At 42.5% G+C, this 18,838-nt stretch overlaps 1 protein-coding gene across 2 annotated transcripts in view; it reads right to left on the reverse strand.

Moving 5' to 3' along the window:
* ARMH4 (armadillo like helical domain containing 4) overlaps positions 1-18,838 on the reverse strand; it is a 645,165-nt gene that overhangs the window by 69,356 nt on the left and 556,971 nt on the right. For both annotated transcript variants that reach the window (XM_069207449.1, XM_069207448.1), the window contains exon 6: positions 17,250-17,281. In XM_069207449.1, the coding sequence (XP_069063550.1) occupies positions 17,250-17,281 (32 nt within the window). The remainder of the gene's footprint in view (positions 1-17,249; positions 17,282-18,838) is intronic.

Raw genomic sequence — 18,838 nt, forward strand, 5'->3', positions numbered from 1 at the left:
AGGCATCACTGTAGAAAGGAGGAACTGCTGATTTTTCAACACCACACCTACATCACAGTGGTAGGCAGCCATGTTGTCCCTGAGGGAGGCAACTTCCCTCTATATGGACTCCAGGACATTTTCTATTGGCACCAGCCTGTTATCTATCATGTTGCTGCCACTTTAGGAGGGCAATTGTTGAAGCATATGCCTTCTGACAGCAGCTATGCCGGTCAGGGACTGCTAGAGTCCACGTAGTGTGGGTGGGTGCTTCTGATGGCAGCTGAATTGTTCTTATTTGGACTGTGGCACCTCTGCACTCCCTCTAGACTGTCTGCCATGGTGTCCATCCCCACCGGCACCTGCTTGGCCTGCTCCCGCTGGACTCCTACCAATGTCCTCTGAAAGATGATGTCTGGGTCCTCAGAGTGACGGCTGTGGCAGGACTGGGTGTTGCTGTGTGTTGATAGTTGGGTGGTTCATGTGGAGACCCTGCAATGATGTGTGTCCTCCCTGTGACTGGAGGTGGTGTCTGGGAGGAACCTAGGACATCCTGGAGAGTCTCTTCATTGGTGGTCACCAGCTGGTCATCCACGTCATCTGTAAAATCCAGGACAGGCAGGTCAGCAGCAGGTAAGACATCATCCTCTGAAATGGGATAGTGAAATGTCACTCTTTGACTGTGGTGGCTGTTGGCATGGCTCCTCATTTACGTGCTGCTGGTAGCACAGTGACTTGTTACATACCCCAGGTTGAAGTTGTTAATTATGTGTTGCATTGTGCATCACACATGGGGATACCTTTCAAGGTATGTTGTGCATTGATCCCACACAACCATATTCCTTGCAGGCCCCTTGCCCCAGCCACTGACACCATGGTAACACATCATTTACATTCCTATTCACCATGGTGGACATTCCCACAGTAGTGTAATGAGTGTTGTCACTATGTTGGTGGTTTAATGCATTGACACCATGAATGAAGGCACTAGTGCAGCAAAGAACAGGGAGGCCCATTGCTTACAATGCTTGGCATTTGCCTTGAGCAGGCTCCACACAAGTGCTAATTAAATGGCACAGTGCAACCTTAATGGATTGTCAGCCCCATTAGTTTGTCCCTCCCTACGTTAGGGACATTTCCTTGCATACAGCATATCTGCCAGAGGCATATGTTGTTGTAAGGATGTACAATGTGGATCAATGCAGACATTTTGAGAGTTTGTTAATATGGCATGAGGGGAATGGGCAGCTTGGATCCACATTGGCAACTATTTGTATGATGGTACTGTTGCATTAAGGGCTAGTGACATTGTGCCTGTAGTGCAACATTGATGCCACTTGTGCCTGTTCTTACGCATGAAGGTGTTCCTTTATTCACAATACCAACCAATCTCACAACACAAACAACCTTGTTACATGGTGAAATTGAAGCTACTGGTACCACAGCACAAATAATGATCACAGACATGCCCCATATGTTGTATATGTTCACTTTTGTGCTCATTCCCAAATGGTGCATGGAAGTGTGTGAGAGTTGTTGTTGAGCCACCCTGTGTGAGTTGTGTGCCACATGTTGCACAGTGATGCCCTGTTTTTACCTAAACTGGTGCAGCTAGGTGCAGCGGCAAAAATAGCTGCACCACGCTGTGACACTTTTGAAATACGGGAACACGGCACACTCCTGCAGTCTTCCAGCACCTGCACAGATTTAAGCTCACTGCACTAATGCAGGCATTCTTTCACCATAGTGCAAGGGTGCTTGTGCTGAGGGAGATAGGTTGTTTATGTGCAGGAAGGTGTCTGTTCCTACACATTAAACAATCTATTATGGCACGTTGGCATTTCTATGTGTGCTGCAGGATGCACACACATAAGAAGGGCAATGACATGAGGAGGATGGAAAGCATTTTGCCATGTTGCGCCATCCTAACACCACCCCTGGGGTGGTGTTGATGTTAGTCACAGTCTCAGGTGAACATGTTGTCTTGGATCTGGAGCAACAACAATATGCAAAGGGTTTTGTTGTAGCAGAGCCACACGGATTACACGCCCCTTTGAGGCAAAGTGCTGCCTGTGTAGGGGCCATATTTACAAGGTGGTGTTAAGCCACAATAAGTGGCCTAACACCACATTGTGTATATGTCGAAGTGCATTGTGCCACCACAGCATCACTAAAAGTGAGGCTTGGGTGGTGATGGGGCCTTTTGGCGCTATGTGCACCAATGCAACCCTTTTGCATACATTTAATGTGTCTTATGTGCCTCCCCCTTCTGCCATTTGCGAAATTCCACATAGTCCCCCCTGCAACTTACCATGCATTTGCGATTCCAGTGACCAGCTCCTCCGGGATGACCGCTGCCACCATCTCCTCCAGCTTATCCAGGTCCTCCTGTGTTCAGGACTTCCATCTCCAGTCTGCAGTGCTACCTTTCTGTTCCTGGACATTTGCTCCTTAGTTCTGCGCTTGAAATCGTGCCAGCATTTCTTACAATCAGTGACAGTCCTCTTCACCTCTGCCACGCTGTTGACTTTATCTACTATTACCTGGCATATAGCCTCTCTCCTACCTATTGACAATTTGGAGGTGACGTAGATCTGGTGTTAGTGTTCCATCACCTCTTTGATCAAGATGTCTTTCTCCTCCTCACTAAAATGACAGTTCTGCTTCCACTTCTCCTTCTCCTGGGACTTTGCTGGTCCCTCCTGGCTGGAACTAGGTTGCTTTTGCAGCATTAGCATCATTTTTACTTACGCATTGTCGCAGAGGTTAGCGTCATTTTTATTACGCTAACCATTCCTTAGAGCCATTGTGCATCATTTTATAAATATGGTGCTCAAATGGCGCTAAGGACTGGCGTTAGCTTGCAATAATTTTTGTTAAATATGGGCCTCAATTTTTTTATTGTTGTTATTTTTTTTCTATTTTAGTTTTGAAGGTTGCCCCTTTGTTTCCTTTTGTCCATATGAAGACCCTTGTTTAAATCTCAATTGGCTTCCGTTTTTTGGGCTGAAACATGGACAATATAGATTTGATTTCTGGTCTGATCTGACTGTATGATCCTCCCATGTGGGGTGGCATAAGAATTATAATGCTGTATTTTCAGACAGACTGTTATAAAAGCATTCTGAAGCTGCTGAAGAGCATATTTTTTGTTTCTTTATCTTTTCGCAAGCACTTTTTCTACCACCTTTTGTTTCTTCAATAAGGAACAATCATTGTAGTATATATATTGTGTATACATTATGTAAGTTTAATACAATTGTGATGTTTGTACAACTTTGAATGTCTTGTTTTTGTTTATGTGACTCCCTGGTTATATTTTTAGCACTGTTTGAATTTGTCCAATATTGTATAAGTTGATGTTTGGTTTGTGGGGCCACTTGTTATATGTACCAATATTTACCCAGGTCCGTCAATCTGTTGGGTGACCCCATTGGTCGGTAATGGACCTCCTTTTCATGGCCATGTGGAGGTTGTCCTGTTTACCACATAAATGTCTCATAATTTCATTAAGCTTGTATTTGGAAATAAATGCACTAGTGCCAAATGCGTTCTAGGTAGGCCAGATGTGTCCTTTAGGAAAGTCAGATCCATGCCTGGTCATAGAGTGTACAGTAGGTTTATGGTTACATTAATACTTCTCTGAAAACTGAGTTTCCTGAAACGTCTGCATGGATTGGTCCTACCATTTATTTATTTTCAGTACGCGAACTGTGCCATACTTGCTTCTCCTTTTCCATGGCCATGTAGAGGTTGTCCTATTCACCATATAAATGTCTCATAATTTCATTAAGTTTGCATTTTGATAAAAAATGCTCCGGTGCAAAATACAATCCAGGGAGGCCAGGTGTGTTCTTTAGGAAAGTAAGATCCATGCCAGGTTTTTGGTATAACCACTGACTATGCAAAAGATTTCCATCTAAATGCACTGAATGCAAATGTATCCTATGAGGAAATTCTTAAAATATGGCTGGATTCTGGTCATTCTGAACCTATCTTGGAGCCCCAGTCTGATAACCGACTCCTGTCAACATTTACATTCATACTGTGAACGGGTGGTGGTTGAGGGCTACCGATCTTTCATTGGTGTAATGCTACAACTCAATTCTATGGATGATTCAAATGCTGAAAACTTAGGTATACCTTGAAATATTGGTTACACTAAATATTTAGACAGAATGGCCAATTTGTTACTGGATTTTCTTTGAAATATGTTGTGAAAATTAACATGAAAATATTGTTCTTCAAGGAGAAAATCTATCTTTTCGGCAAACCCTTATTTTCACTTGACTGGTCACACCAGTGTTACACTACCACAATGAAACATCAGCAATAATACAGGTTAAGCAAATTTTGAGCTAATGATGAGTGCTACTGAATGGTGAATGTCAATCATTTTCTGGGGAGAAGGTCCCAAGGCTCTTCCCCAAATGGGGAGTGTCGACATTTATGGTGGGAAAGGCAGGACAGAATGGCCCTAGCAATATGGCAGGCTTTTTCTAATTTTGTCCCGCATTCTTGCAGGTCTAGATTTCCTGTGGCTTAGGGGGTGATCTTGCAATGGGAGAAAGAGCAGTGGGCATGGCTGACTGGTGGCCACAACAAATAATGTGCATCGAGGTGTGTCTTAGCCTCTTTGGTGACCACTTCACCTCAAAGACATTGCAGCTGAGAGGAGCCACAGCGATGAGCAGGAGTCACAATTTGGCACAACTGTCTTTTTGTCAGTTGCTCGCTGCACTACTTCTCACCTTTATTTTCAACCTTGGCAGGTGTGGTGGTGGCACGCTAGAGCTCTGGGCTTGGGAGCTCTGTAGCAGTTCCAACTATATCCAAGGGCAGGGGCCAGCAGTTAACAGCCTGCCCTCTGGGGCCTTTTCTGTCCATAGAGGGTCCGTGAGAGACGGCGGGGTTTGTGAGGCCCTGCTTCCGTGACCTGTTTTCAGTTACTTCCTTCCCCTGTACAGTAATTTCTGGTTAGAAGAGGCATGCAGGCCCTGGGATTTACCCTCAGTGCTCGTTATTTACTTTATCCCTCTTAGTCTTAACCAGCTCATCCCCAGTGATTTTGTGGTGTTACCTCCTGGTGGGCCGGCAGTTTGAGGGCTGCTGTTGTTTGGCCTAGTTTCCCCCACCCTTCTCTGCTTCTTTCATCTTGTACAGGTTGTTGCATCTGTGCTCTGAATTGTTGCTAGGGCTAGGGCTTCTATTGGATTTAGGGTCTGGGTTTGATCGGCTAATCTGACTAGGGTTGTGATTGGTTACTAGGGCAAGGTCTCCCACTGGCTCTAGGGTTTAGTGCTAAGTTTCTGATTATTTAGGGATAAGGTTCCCCTGAGCCAAAGGTCACCTGACCTAGATCTATTCAAGCTTAAGGCTCAAGGCGTCTCAGCCCGGGAGTCGAGGCTAAGGGCGGAGAGGACAAGGGCAGTTGCCTGTTTAGGCCTGGTCAGGCCTGGTCGGGCCAGAAATGTTGTCCTTTTTGCCATTCACCAAGCACCACCTTAAGCCATCCACATCCACAAACACAGTAACACTCTCAGCAAATGCACACTACTCACCACAAGCAAACCCTATCCACAATATAATGTCTCAACAACCACCACAAAACCCGACAAACCACAATGATACACCCTTCCACCCCAACTACCACACAATGACACCTTCATTCTCACACAAACCACCACCCAGTCCTATACCACCAAAAAATGCACACATCCCCAATGCAACACAAAGCTATATTATACATACTTTTAATGCATCCAGACACAAACTCCCTTCTCATATAAAACACCAGCTCTATCCTCTACTTGCTCCTAACAGACCCCTTTCTGTTACCATCAAACCTATACTCAGCCATCCATCATATCATCCACAAACACCCTCCTCTTCCTTTTCCTATAATCACTCAACAAACCCTTAGACTCCACTCCACCACACATATTACTCTTTCCAGTGATCAAATCTAACACAAGCACTCATAACTCGTGTCCATCCCCACTTACACACCACATACACTATTTTCCAAAACACATCACCGCCCCCTCTAACATTCAAATTCCACTCACTAACGGTACTTTACATACAAATCCTTCTTGGAAAACCACTACATCAGTACATTCCCTGACTACTCCATGAAAACAAAACATAACATACACACCAGCACATCAAAAGCTCACACCCACATTTTCTTAATACTTTGTCACAAATTAAAAACATACACCCACTTCCAGCCTTATTATTACACATATAAAACACATCATAGACCATCTTTTCTCCCAAATTGTCTATCTAATTCAACCACGAATACAACAACATAACAAATCTCATTTACCCGCCCCTCATCCATTGCATAATTCAGAGCCTTAAAATATGACCCACACGCTCCACCACCAACTCTAACATTTACACCTTCTACTCTAAACAGATGCAAACATAATAAACAACATCCCACTCTTCACAATCTCGCATCTCCATGTCTATTACACAACAAGGCTACTCTACAAAAACAACACAAGTCACCATCTCACTCCCAACCAACACCTCCACCATCAACACACACAGACCCAAAAAAATATATCTTCTAGGCTGGCTGGATGAGGAATATGATATAGAAAAACAACACTACTGCAACCCTCATACAGTCAATGCCAGCAATATTGACACACCTGTTATAAGTTCAAAATATACTGCTCACTCATTTAGAAAACAAATTCACTCCATATACTCAATTACTCTCTAAAAACAAGCATCACATCTACGACCTACTCACTGACACACAACCTGACTTACTCTTCATAACTGAATCATTGTTGGGAAATGATCATATAGGCAGAAGAGGAGGTGGACTGGCTGTTATATTCAAGAAAACAATAAATATCACCAAAACTGACAACATTTCCATACAAGGTTATGAGGCCCTCATCATCAAATGCAACCCTACACCAACTTCCTCCTGTGACTTGCTTCTCACATTCCCAGACACATTTCTACACACAGTTTCAAACCGTGTAACACTACACTCCAACCTATGCATTCTTGGTGACCTGAACATTTGGTTTGACAAACCCAATATGCCCCATCCAAAAACCATCATCACTGGCCTTGTCACACTGAACCTACACTGAACCTACATCAGAACAAAGCCGCACACATTGCTGTACACATCCTAGATGTTACCTTTTTAAGACCAGAAATAGTTACCTTTTAAAGGATTACTCCAGTCACATGGCCAGACCACCATTTGCTAACTTTCTAAAATAAAACACCACAAGTCAACACATGCACGGCCACTTTACATGCATCCACCTATCGATTGTGGAACAAACTCAATTTTAAACACTTAGAAACACAACTAACAGCCAATACAGATCTAGACACAATAAATTCAATTTTGACACTTTATGAGTGGCTGCAGGAAGCTTTTGATATCCTAATACAAATAAGCACAGCACAACAGGACAATAGAAAATAAGCACCTTGGAGAAATACAGGACTAAAAAAGATAAAACCAAATCAGAAGGCTGCAACAAACCTGGCTCAAAACAAACAACAATCATGACAAACTTCACCTAAGCAAACTTAACATAACATGCAAATAAATAAGCAAAAAAGCTACAGAAAGGTACTGTTCAGACCGAATTCTAAATGCTAAATGTGCAAATAAAGAATTTTATAAAATTCTCACACAATTTTGTAAACCTAAATGCACATAAGGAACTCATCCCATTACTTAAGAATTCAAAGACAAACTGGCAAATCATTACCCAACAGAAGATTTAAAACAAAAGAAAACCACCAGCACCAACCCACTTTCAAAAATCCCCTCTAAGAGTAAGCTACCCCAGCCTCTGCATTCCTTTAAACAAATATCACAAAGTAAACCTATGGATCTGATCAAAGCAAGCAGGCCTTCCGGCTGCCCTTCTGACCTTTGCTTACCACAAATTTTCAAGAACATTATTTAATCTACCGCCGCTGCCACACCAATAGGAAGAAACATGAATAATTCTCAAACTACAGGAATCTTTCCAGAATACCTAAAAAAACATCCATGCCCCCATTATTAAAGAAAACAAACCTGGATGCGCATAACCCCAAAAACTACAGACCATTTATAAATGAAATTTTCCTGAACAAATTTATAGAAAGAGTAACATTCATCCAGATGTCACAGTTCATTGGCGATCACTCCAACATTCAGACTACCAAACTTGACTCTGCCCAGGAAGAGGCACAGAATCTGCCCTCATCACCATCTGGGATGACCTTAAAAATGCAGTAGACCGCAATGGGGCTGCTGCACTACGTCTCTTGGATCTCACAGTTGCCTTTGACACAGTTGGCCATGACTCCCTAATACAAAGACTCAACGAAGTATCCATAGAGGAGACTGCTCTTGACTGGATCACATCCTACCTTCAAAACAGAACAAATGTCACCCATACTGCCCTTTCTCATCCAAACCATACTTCACAAAAAGAGGGGTATCTCAAGCCTCAGTCATGTCACCCATGCTTTTCAAAATCTAGTTGAAGTCATTACAGCAATGATAATTAATGTAAGTGCTCAAATGCTACAATTATGCAGATGACACACAAATGCTCCTACACAAAAGCCCCAAAAGAATGGAAACTCAAAAATCTTCAGTTGCCTCAGAGCCATCAATCAGTGGATGACATGGGGCCATCTCAAACTGTATGCTTCCAAAGCAGAAATACTCACATGTGGCGACTGGAAAAATTATGACCCACTTTGCGCCTGTCTTGACAATCTAGGACCACCTCCTAAAGTATCTAAGGAAGTAAGAAACCTTGGAATTACCATGGACTTCAAGTTAACAATGAATGCCCAAGTGGACAAATTAGCAAGATCAAGCTTCATCGCCATGAAAACTCTGCAACGCATCTTACCTCACCTAAAATTTCCACACAAGGTCCAGGATACTATCTCTCTTGGACTGTCAAAACTTAATTACACCAATGGCCACAACCACGGATCATCTCTATCAGCTATAAAAAGACTACAATGGATTCAGAACTCTCCTGCCATACTACTCCTACATAAAAAAAACACAAGCCCACATCTTCCCTGTCTTGAAAGCTCTACATTGATTACCTGTTGCCAGCAGATCCACCTTCAAGCTGCTTTGTATCACCTGCAAAGCAATGCATGGAACAGGACCACTTTTCATGAGGAATAAAATCACCAAATACATTCAACAAAAGAATCTCCACTCAAAATTTGCACCTGCCCTCAAAACCCCACCATACAAGAAAAATACAATAGGTGGTACATCTTTCTCTTTTCAATGAGCCACATCATGAAATTCATTACCCCAAATATATGATCCACAGATAGCTATCTTATCTTCAAAAGACTACTCAAGAGTTGGCTCTTTCCTACATAACAAAGATATCCAAAAACTAATGTACAGCATATCCCTCTGTATGCAAACATTTATAATTTGATTATATGTATGTATCGAGATGTGTATATTTCTTTGCACAAATAGGTATAATGACTTTGGATTTAAAATATATGGCTATTCATTAGGTCTGCTTTACAAATGAATATACTAGTTACTGTTAAATATATATATGTATATATTATTCTAAGCTTAACATGTGCATAGGTCATTGCATAGTTTTTTTAAATACGTTTTTGAGTAGATGCTTATGGGTCTCTGTTTTATTTATCTATCACAATATGTAAATATTAACATAACTATTTTATCTACAAGTGTTTCACCATTGAAATATTGAGGAAAAGATACAATGTAAAATAGGAATAAATATAAAAAAATTGAGGTATAAAAAAATATGCAAATAAATTAACTTCAAGTAATGTAACACTTGAAAGTCTGCGTTTATACAACTTTAAATTTCAATATATTATCTTCCTTATACACGTGTACCCTTTCTATGTAGCCATGTATTTATATTTTTATTGCTTTACTCCTACTGTAGAAGAGAGAAAAAAAAGCAAAAAACGTACACTCTCTCCAATGCCCTACTCTGTCTCCCCTATACCTCTCTAAATCTATCCTCTATCTCAACTGTCTCACTGATCCCAAACCTCACTGTATTACTATGATCTCCAAAATAACCCTTTCTAGACTCTTGCCTCCTCTAACCCTCTTGGCTCACACCAAATCACATTTTACTACTATTATCTCCCAAACAACCCTTTCTAAATTCTTCCCTTCAGTTATCCCTCCTTTGACTCATCCCAAACCTCGTTTTGCTAGTATGATATCACTAATCCCTTTCTACAGACTATTCCCTCCTCAATCTCGCCTTTTACTTATCCTGAACCTCATCTTACTACTATGATCTCCCAATTAACACTTTCTAGAGTCTTCCCTCTTCTATCCCTCCATTATTCCATTCAATCCAACTAACAAGTTCAAACATCCACCTCTCAAATTAACTCATATTTCCCTATAGTAATCCACCACTAATCCTTTTGGGTTCTGGAGTAGCCTGCAAGTCGCCAAAAAGCCTTTTGATGCCTCATCAGGGGTAGTAAGCAATACATGAATACAATTACAATTTTCTCCTACATATATTGTACTAGGAACACCTGATATTGTACCTACTCACAAAGTTTTGGTGTTTAGGTACAACGTATGGAGGCCCTAGAAGACGTATCGGACGGGCTGCTTTCTTGAGCATGCCAGAAAAAGCAGATTAAACATGTGGTGATATGACCAGGGAGGATTTAGAGTCACAAACCTGAGGACGGCAGTGGCCAAATTAGTACCAAGGGGGCTACTGCCTCCGGTTCTGGTTATTTTATTTGGGCAACAATGAGCTAGTTGAGCAAGGCTGCAGAGAATTGTTTGATGCATTGTTCACTGAAGTAATGTGGTTAGCTAAATGCTTTCCTGAGGCAATTGCAGCATGGTTTCATAGTATACCATGGCAAGCTTGGTGTGGGGACTATTTTGTTCAGGTGCTGAACAAGTCCACAAAGCATCTGAACAGAAAATGTTCCTGGCTCCTGAGGTCACCTAGACTCAGGTGCACCCCCCATGGTTGTATCAAGGATGGAAGGTTTTTTCTCTCTGATGAGGTGCACCTGTCAGCAGAGGGAAATGCTATTTTTGTTAATAACCTGTTCTCCTTTACAAGCTAATATCTTCACCAGTTGGTTGGGGGTCCGAATGGTAGGCAAACCATACTGACCTGTGGTCGGGTGAGTTCATGGTGTACAGACACTTCAGTTTCCCTTGGCACCTCTCGGGAGCCCTAGGGAAAGGACACAAGTGTCAAGGGAACCACAAAAAGGGGTGCTTGCAGCATTCAGTAAACAGTCTGCACTTCAGCAAGAGGATGGGGCAGTCGATTTCTGCAGCCATGCGCATTGGCGCTTTTGAACATTGACCTTTAGGGAATTGGAGGGTGCAGTCTGTGCCAGGGGAGCAAGGCATGGCCCGGTTGCCCAGGCTGGCTCTCCAGAGATGTGAGGCGTGCCCCAGGTTGGGTTGCTTTGCGGTAAGCAGACATCTTGCATGTTTTTAATGCAAGGACCTCACTAAAAACGTGGTGACCCTTCATAGAGCTTTTAGAGAACAAGGATTGCTGTGTGGGAGCTCTAGGAAGGGCCCTCTAGAGGGCCCTCCAAACTGCAGTAGTGCCAGGGGACCCAGTCTGTAAGGCAAACCATCAGCTTCCAGACTGTTTCTTTCACAGGAGGTAATAGGTTGTAGATGAATTGATGTCTGTTGTACTCTGTAAAAATGGAGACCTACGTTACAAGGATGTAAATAGGTTTGATGTGTGATATGTTTAGAGTAAAACCTGTGAAGTTATGAAGTCATTTATCGAAATTAAATACAACCTGAGATCTGATATCTCTACCCCCCAAAAAAAGTTTTGTCTCAGGCTGTTTTCTTAAAAGGAGGTTTGGTTGTTGGTGGTTGGCTTGCTCTCAGGGTTGGTGGAGGCTGAGGGCATAAGTGTTTGCCATCAATATATTTTTGTTTGTAATCGCCTGACTTCTTATGAACCATCAAATACTAATTGTATTTTTGTGAGTGATTTGCTGGGAGCCTTGGCAAAAAAAAAATTGGCAATGCCAATTCGACAGGGCTTGGCAAGCTAGGGCAATGATTGCATTATTTTGTTATTGTACACATATGACACAAAAACGAAACAAACATGATGCCACCTAAGTATGGTGGCTAAATAAGTAAACATTTTAGCACCTAAACATAGCAGATATATGCTTGCAATAAAACATGTAAATTATAAAAATAATAGTGAATCATTTCAATAAACACGATTCATAGAAGGAAAGTGTACTTAGAATAAGTATAGGAAACATTTTTAGCATTAATGCACAGCATAGGAAAACATGATTCTTAGTGGTGGAAATAAAAGTAGTACTAGCTTTCAATTTCTGTAACCTGAAGACACACTGTAAACACAACGCTGACTAAAACATTTAAAAAAATAAAGACTGGAAAGAAAAAAACATAAGCAAAGGGAAATATTGACCCATAAGTCCTGCCAAATGAAGTGCACTTCTTTTTAGGCAGGTGTGCACAAGTCATGAGACTAAATGCCATCAGAAATACTGTAAGAGGGCCAACGGCTGCAGTGAGCTGGCACGTTTGGCCCGTATCATGAGCTGTGGTGGGCAGAAGATAAAAAGGTATGACAGCTGAACAAGCCAATGGATGAATAGGCCTTCCCTAAGTCCCCTCTATGTATGCATTATTTATTTATGCGTTTTTGATTACATGAGGCTAACAAAAAATCTAAACCTGGTTGCAGGCCAGACCTAACCCCTGCGCTTTCTTAAAAGGTCTGTTGGTAACTAAAAATAAGCATGGCAGTTTTTCATGCATTGTACTGTGCGTTTCCTGATGCTGGCTTTCTTCCAAAGCCTGTCACTACCATTTCCTTCCCAAGTGGCATGAACAATGACAGCCTGGGCTTTATTTAGCAGGGCTGGCCTAGCTATCATCACTGGTGCCCCAGTTTGACTCAGCAGAGACACTCCTTGAGCAGAAATAACATCTTAGAACCGCAGATTCCCTATCGGAATCATATTCGGCGGTCATGTTTTTTTTTAACGAGCGTTGCAGCTATATGATAATTGGCAATGGAAATAGCCAGCATGTAAATACCCGTGCAGCCCTGGACTGCAAAACGAAAGCTGGCAAAAATGTAATTCCCCTATGAGAAATGTGAATTTTGTCAAATGCCTCGATAATATGTATTTTTCAAGATTTCACTCGGGAGCAGATTCATGACCGACTGCGGGCTGGACGTAATGGGATGCGACATCATCTTCGAGTACCAGGGCTAAGATTCAATCAATATTTCTAAGGACAATTCCAGCTTGAAATTGGAAAGCACGCAGCTTGTAGTGGAAGGCAATTGAGAACTTGAAGAGAAAGCTAAATGGAAATTGGGGGAGGTGGTAGAAGTGGGGAAGAGAATCTGCCGGCCACTCAGTTAACGAAAAGGACGGTAAATGATTGTGACAATTTGTCTGGTACGCGAACATTTGGTGGCAACGTGTGATTACGTCTGATGCGGGCATGGGCTGCAATTTTTGTCCCCAAGTGCGAAGTGTACGGTTAGATTGACCTGTCCAACTGGATTTCAACATTGGAAATAAAAGCTGATATGGGCATTCCTGATTTGACGCAAAATCACGTTTTTCCAAATATTTGTAAGACGGTTACTTCGTTCGCTACAAGTCAGGGCATACGTTGGTATACATGTATATGAAATCAATTTGTATTGCCTATTAAACCCACTAACGTTGAGAACTCCTTAAAATGTAAAAGCTGTAAGTCTAAGCACACTATACGTTGCTCAGCTATTTCCCTCTTGTAGTTTTGGACTGTGAAAAAATCAGAGCAGGATAATGTTCTACGGGAAACTTTGCAAACTCCATAAGCTGTTTATATGCCCCTCGTGTAAACCTATGCCCTATCCTAAGCCAACTGGTGGCAAGGTTAATGCTACACCTCATATTAAAAACAAAGCGACAAAAAATAAGATAATAATCTCAAAGTCTGGATAGAGCTAGTGCAGGCGTATGTGACAATCAATGTTTAACCACAACCGTGACTATTGTAAATTGCCCTTATACACGTTTGTGTGATGAAATTTCAACTCAAGCTGTTGCACTGGCTAAACCCTTGTCGACAATCCAGAAGCTAAGGATGTGCTAATATCTAGTGAGATTTGTTTCATAGAAATAGGTTGGTTGTTCAGTCTTCAGTGAAACCGGGTGCTAATGAAGACAGCGGCCTAGGTGCTCTCACCCAATATCCTATATGAAACACTGTGACGAGGGCACGGACTGGGGTCGACTGCTGGATGGGCCTCGGATAAACTTTCCAGTACCGGGCATTGTTCCGTGTGATTGGCATTAGCATACCTACACGGGCAATGTGACAGGAGAATGACAGGCTTCTCCTCAAAGGGTCAGTTAGTATGCAAGTTTGGGATGGGAGGGATTATTCTGAAAGGCAGGCTTCTGACACTTTACCTCGCAAGCTGGTCATTCAGCAATGAAATGTGCTGTAAGCCCAGTCTCTCTCCTCATTCTGTATTATGCTGAAGCATCCTGACTGCTAAGGCCTCTAGTCCAGACCGCTCATGCTTCTCAACATTACAAGGGGATCGAAGAATGTGTTTTGTGGATAGTAGTCTGATAGGCTACTTGAAAGGGTGATATTATGTATAGTATAGCATAATCGTTATCCACAATTCCAATCAAGAATTTGAAACTGTGTAGAGGCCTGGATGGTCTGTATGCAGTAGAAAAATGCATCAGACAGGAGTTTGTTCTACTAACATCAAAAAGAGGAATAGAGATAGAGGGTCAGGGAAGGGCTTGTGGCCCTGTGATTTTAAGGTCTCACCAAAAGGATTCAGCTGTCTGTAATAAAGACCACATTAATGAAAGCACCGAGTGGTCTTTGGGTCAGCCCGTTGCTCTTGCTTGGACGCTTTCTTTTCTATCTCAGCTTTGTGCTCCTTATTGAATGGCTTTCCACTCTACTCTTGTGCTTGTCACACCCCTGCAGCATTTCTTCTTTACCACTTTTCTGATAGGATGAGTCGTGTCCGACATCAGGGAACTATTTTTTCACTGGTTTTTAGCACTCCATAAAAACAAATGTCTTTCTTCTTTCTCTCCTCCATCAGCTTGGTTCGCCCCACATCCCACTTTCATTCATTCCTTGGCCTGCCTTTCAAGCTTCCTTTGGCTTTTGTTGCAAATGCTTTAATTTTGTACCGCCTTTTGACTCTTTGGTTCCTTCCCTGGAGACTGACCCTGTTACATGGATTAGTGCACAATGGTCCATATGGGTTAGTGGCCGTGCGCTACTTTTTTCTTTTGTCTCAGTTCGTTTTGTTAGTTTCCTGCTCATGTTCTGCTCTGTTTCCACAATGGTTTGTTTTGGGGGAAGTGACTTGTGTCCGAGGAAACGCCCTCAGCTGACGCCATTTGCCAACCAGAATGTAATTGTGTATGCATGTGTAAACAAACTTTAATTCTTGATAGGCTTTTGGAGCCCACGTGGCTCGGCGCCATTGCTTCATTATTGTAGATTTTCAATGAACTGCTCCTTGGATTGAAACTTAGGTTTTCTAGTTTTTTTTAATGCATGGGGAGAGCCAATGCCGAGACTCAAACCTGGATTCCCAGTGCCAAAGTCGTCAGCACTAAGGGGGTCATTCTGACCATGGCGGTAATTACCGCCATGGCGGAGGTCGGCGGTAGCACCGCCAACAGGCTGGCGGTGCACCGCGGGGCATTCTGACCGCGGCGGTTAGCTACACCGCTGACTTTCCGCTGCCCGTCTGAATCCTCCATGGCGGCGGAGCGCGCTCCGCCGCCATGGGGATTCTGACACCCCCTACCGCCATCCTGTTCATGGCGGCTCTCCCGCCATGAACAGGATGGCGGTAGGGGGTGCCGCGGGGCCCCTGGGGGCCCCTGCCATGCCCATGCCAATGGCATGGGCATGGCAGGGGCCCCCGTAAGAGGGCCCCAAAAAGTATTTCAGTGTCTGCCCAGCAGACACTGAAATACGCGACGGGTGCAACTGCACCCGTCGCACCTTCCCACTCCGCCGGCTCAATTCTGAGCCGGCATCCTAGTGGGAAGGTTGATTTGCCCTGGGCTGGCGGGCGGTCTTTTGGCGGCCGCCCGCCAGCCCAGGGCAAATGTCAGAATCACCGCCGCGGTCTTTCGACCGCGGTGCGGTGTTCTGACGGCGGTACCTTGGCGGACGGCCTCCGCCGTCCGCCAAGGTCAGAATGACCCCCTAAGTGTTATGTCACATCTTCTGGCATTCTTTAGGATTGTGAGTAGCAATTGTATAGCTTTTCAATCCATGGCAGCACAGCACCCACGATAATGTGCTGCATGGTTAAACACATATAAGGTCCCGAAGGCGAGACCTTTTGGCAATGCCAATGCTTGTTCTCTTCTTGGAAAAGGCCTGGCAGCTGCCCATTGCCCCTTGGCATCTTGCTTATTTTTGTTTGTGCTGCAACATGGGCATATATTTTCTTAAATTATAGTTTTAAAATGGCAGACAGCTATCGTAGAGTAATGTATTAAAATTTAACAAAATATACCAAAATGGCCACATGTGTATCGTAACACATGCTCAAGTATCCTGCGCATCGGCAACCGTTTTGGAATGTTTTTCTTTTTTAGAAAATATATTCCAAGACAGCAGCCCATGCATGCGTATGTTTTGTGATTCACGGATGCATCATCTTGAAATAACATTTCTCATAAAGAATAAAACATTTGAAGATGGCCCCCTATAAGTGTGGGCATACGTGTGAGCGCATTGTGACACACCATCACCCATCTTAAAATTATTTTTCTTGATATAATAACAGTAGCATGTGCATGTTTCATGAAACATCGGCAGACATTTTGGAAATGCCAAAGGAAACAAGCATTGCAAAACCAATAATAGCTCAGGAATTGCCTTTTAAAGTTGAAACTTATAGCCTTTTACCAGTTCCTGTTTTATTAGTGTGCTTCCGGTCCAAACACAACTAGAAAGCAGGGTTTAAAAAAAAAAAAAAAAAAAAAAAAGAGAAGGGCAGTGAATATGATAGTACCCTCAGTGCCATTTCAGCTGCTTAGTATCAGTGGGCATTCAAGATATTGGGAAACTTACCCTAGAAAGAAAGAAATATATATATTTTTTTTCATACAAATAAAGAATGGAAAGGCAAAGTTTGACACAGAACGGTAAATGGTCTTACCTTGTCTTTCAGTCGCTCCATCCAGTTTCTCACTAGAAAATAAAAACAACCCGTGATTAAAAGGAAATACTTAATACAATATTTCTTTCTATTGCAACATTATGTTATAAACTAAACATGTATGTGAGACGTTTTGGAGTATTGAGGTGAATGTACACAAAAACGTTTTGACTTTATGCTGTAATAGCATTTTCAAAATAAATCACACACATGTTTCATGTGCAGATGCACACACATCCAGCAAACAATTAGCCCTGGGCAGAATTTCGATTATGTTGAAATATTAAAGTAATTTTGGTAATTTTGCATTACGCTTTGCCAAGGAATTATCGATAATTAGGTGATTGCTTCTCCTTGCGTAATTAAGGGGGAAAATCCTGCAGCAAGAGCACATTTTGTTCTCACTCACTATTCGTGTCCTGCTGCCTCTAGAGCTGTTTCTAAGTGCAAAACGCATCCTTGCGTCCATTTTGGAAGCAAGGGAGGATTTTGTGCTAAAACAATAGCGCTGAACGCTGAGATTAAATTGAGAGAAAATCTAAATCCAAGAGCGACTGCTCAAGTTAGTTATTCATGTGCTGATGCATTTATCAGCATTTCTTAGAGCAAAATTCATGCTTGCACCCATTCCGGATGCAATGGAAATTTTTTGCACTTACAAATAGCACTAAATGCAGCATAACTCGTTTTACATAATTCAGTTGTAATCTTGTATATTTCTTGGGTAATTCCACGATTACGCTACACAGAATTACAGGAGTTACGCCAACCTCTTCAAACAATGTGGTAAAGGTGGAGTTAAAAATGTATTGGGAGCATTACTATTCAGCTATTTAATATCAGTATAAACACTTCCTACATTCACATACAAATCTTCTCTTGAACCACAAATTCTGGAATTTGCTAAAGGCAGCAACACAAATATAACACTTACCATCATGAACTGTGCATGGCAGCAAAGATAACTTTACATAAAACATCATTGCTGGTCTACGACACATACAGCCCACTTCCAAAAGTACATATTATGAGACATTGATGCATTCTGTCAAAAATGCAGGTAAATAGATTTATAATAGGTGCTAACATTTAACGACCTAACAAGTATAACTAAGAGGAACATCATAGCATTCAACATATTAAATCCCACTATCTAACTCGCCGGACTAAAAGGTTTGGTCATGCAGGCTCAGATCTCACCTAGGTTGCTTTTCTTTGGACACAGAGACAACAAAGAGTAAACAAATTACTGTATTATTTGGGGTGGGGGTTATTTCAAAAGAAATTAACTTCGCAGAAAGAGTACTATCTTTGGGGTGGCAACTTGGGGAAGTTGATGCACAGCCAATAGGTACTGAGGACCTAATCACTGACCTGGGCCAGGTCTGTAACAAAGAATTAGAACCAGCAGGAAGGGTTGATCCTAACCCCAGGGAGGTAATGGGCCCAATGGAGAGTTTTAAATCCCCGTTAAAATGGTTGATGCCTTTACACCACATTCTCCTGCACCCAAACGAAAGAAGAGAAGTAGGAAGGCACCAATAGAAAGCTCAGGCTCACCTGACCGATGTCACTCGGGGATTGGTCCC

This window comes from Pleurodeles waltl, chromosome 9 (genome assembly GCF_031143425.1).
Source record: "Pleurodeles waltl isolate 20211129_DDA chromosome 9, aPleWal1.hap1.20221129, whole genome shotgun sequence".
NCBI classification, from domain to species: Eukaryota; Metazoa; Chordata; class Amphibia; order Caudata; family Salamandridae; genus Pleurodeles; species Pleurodeles waltl.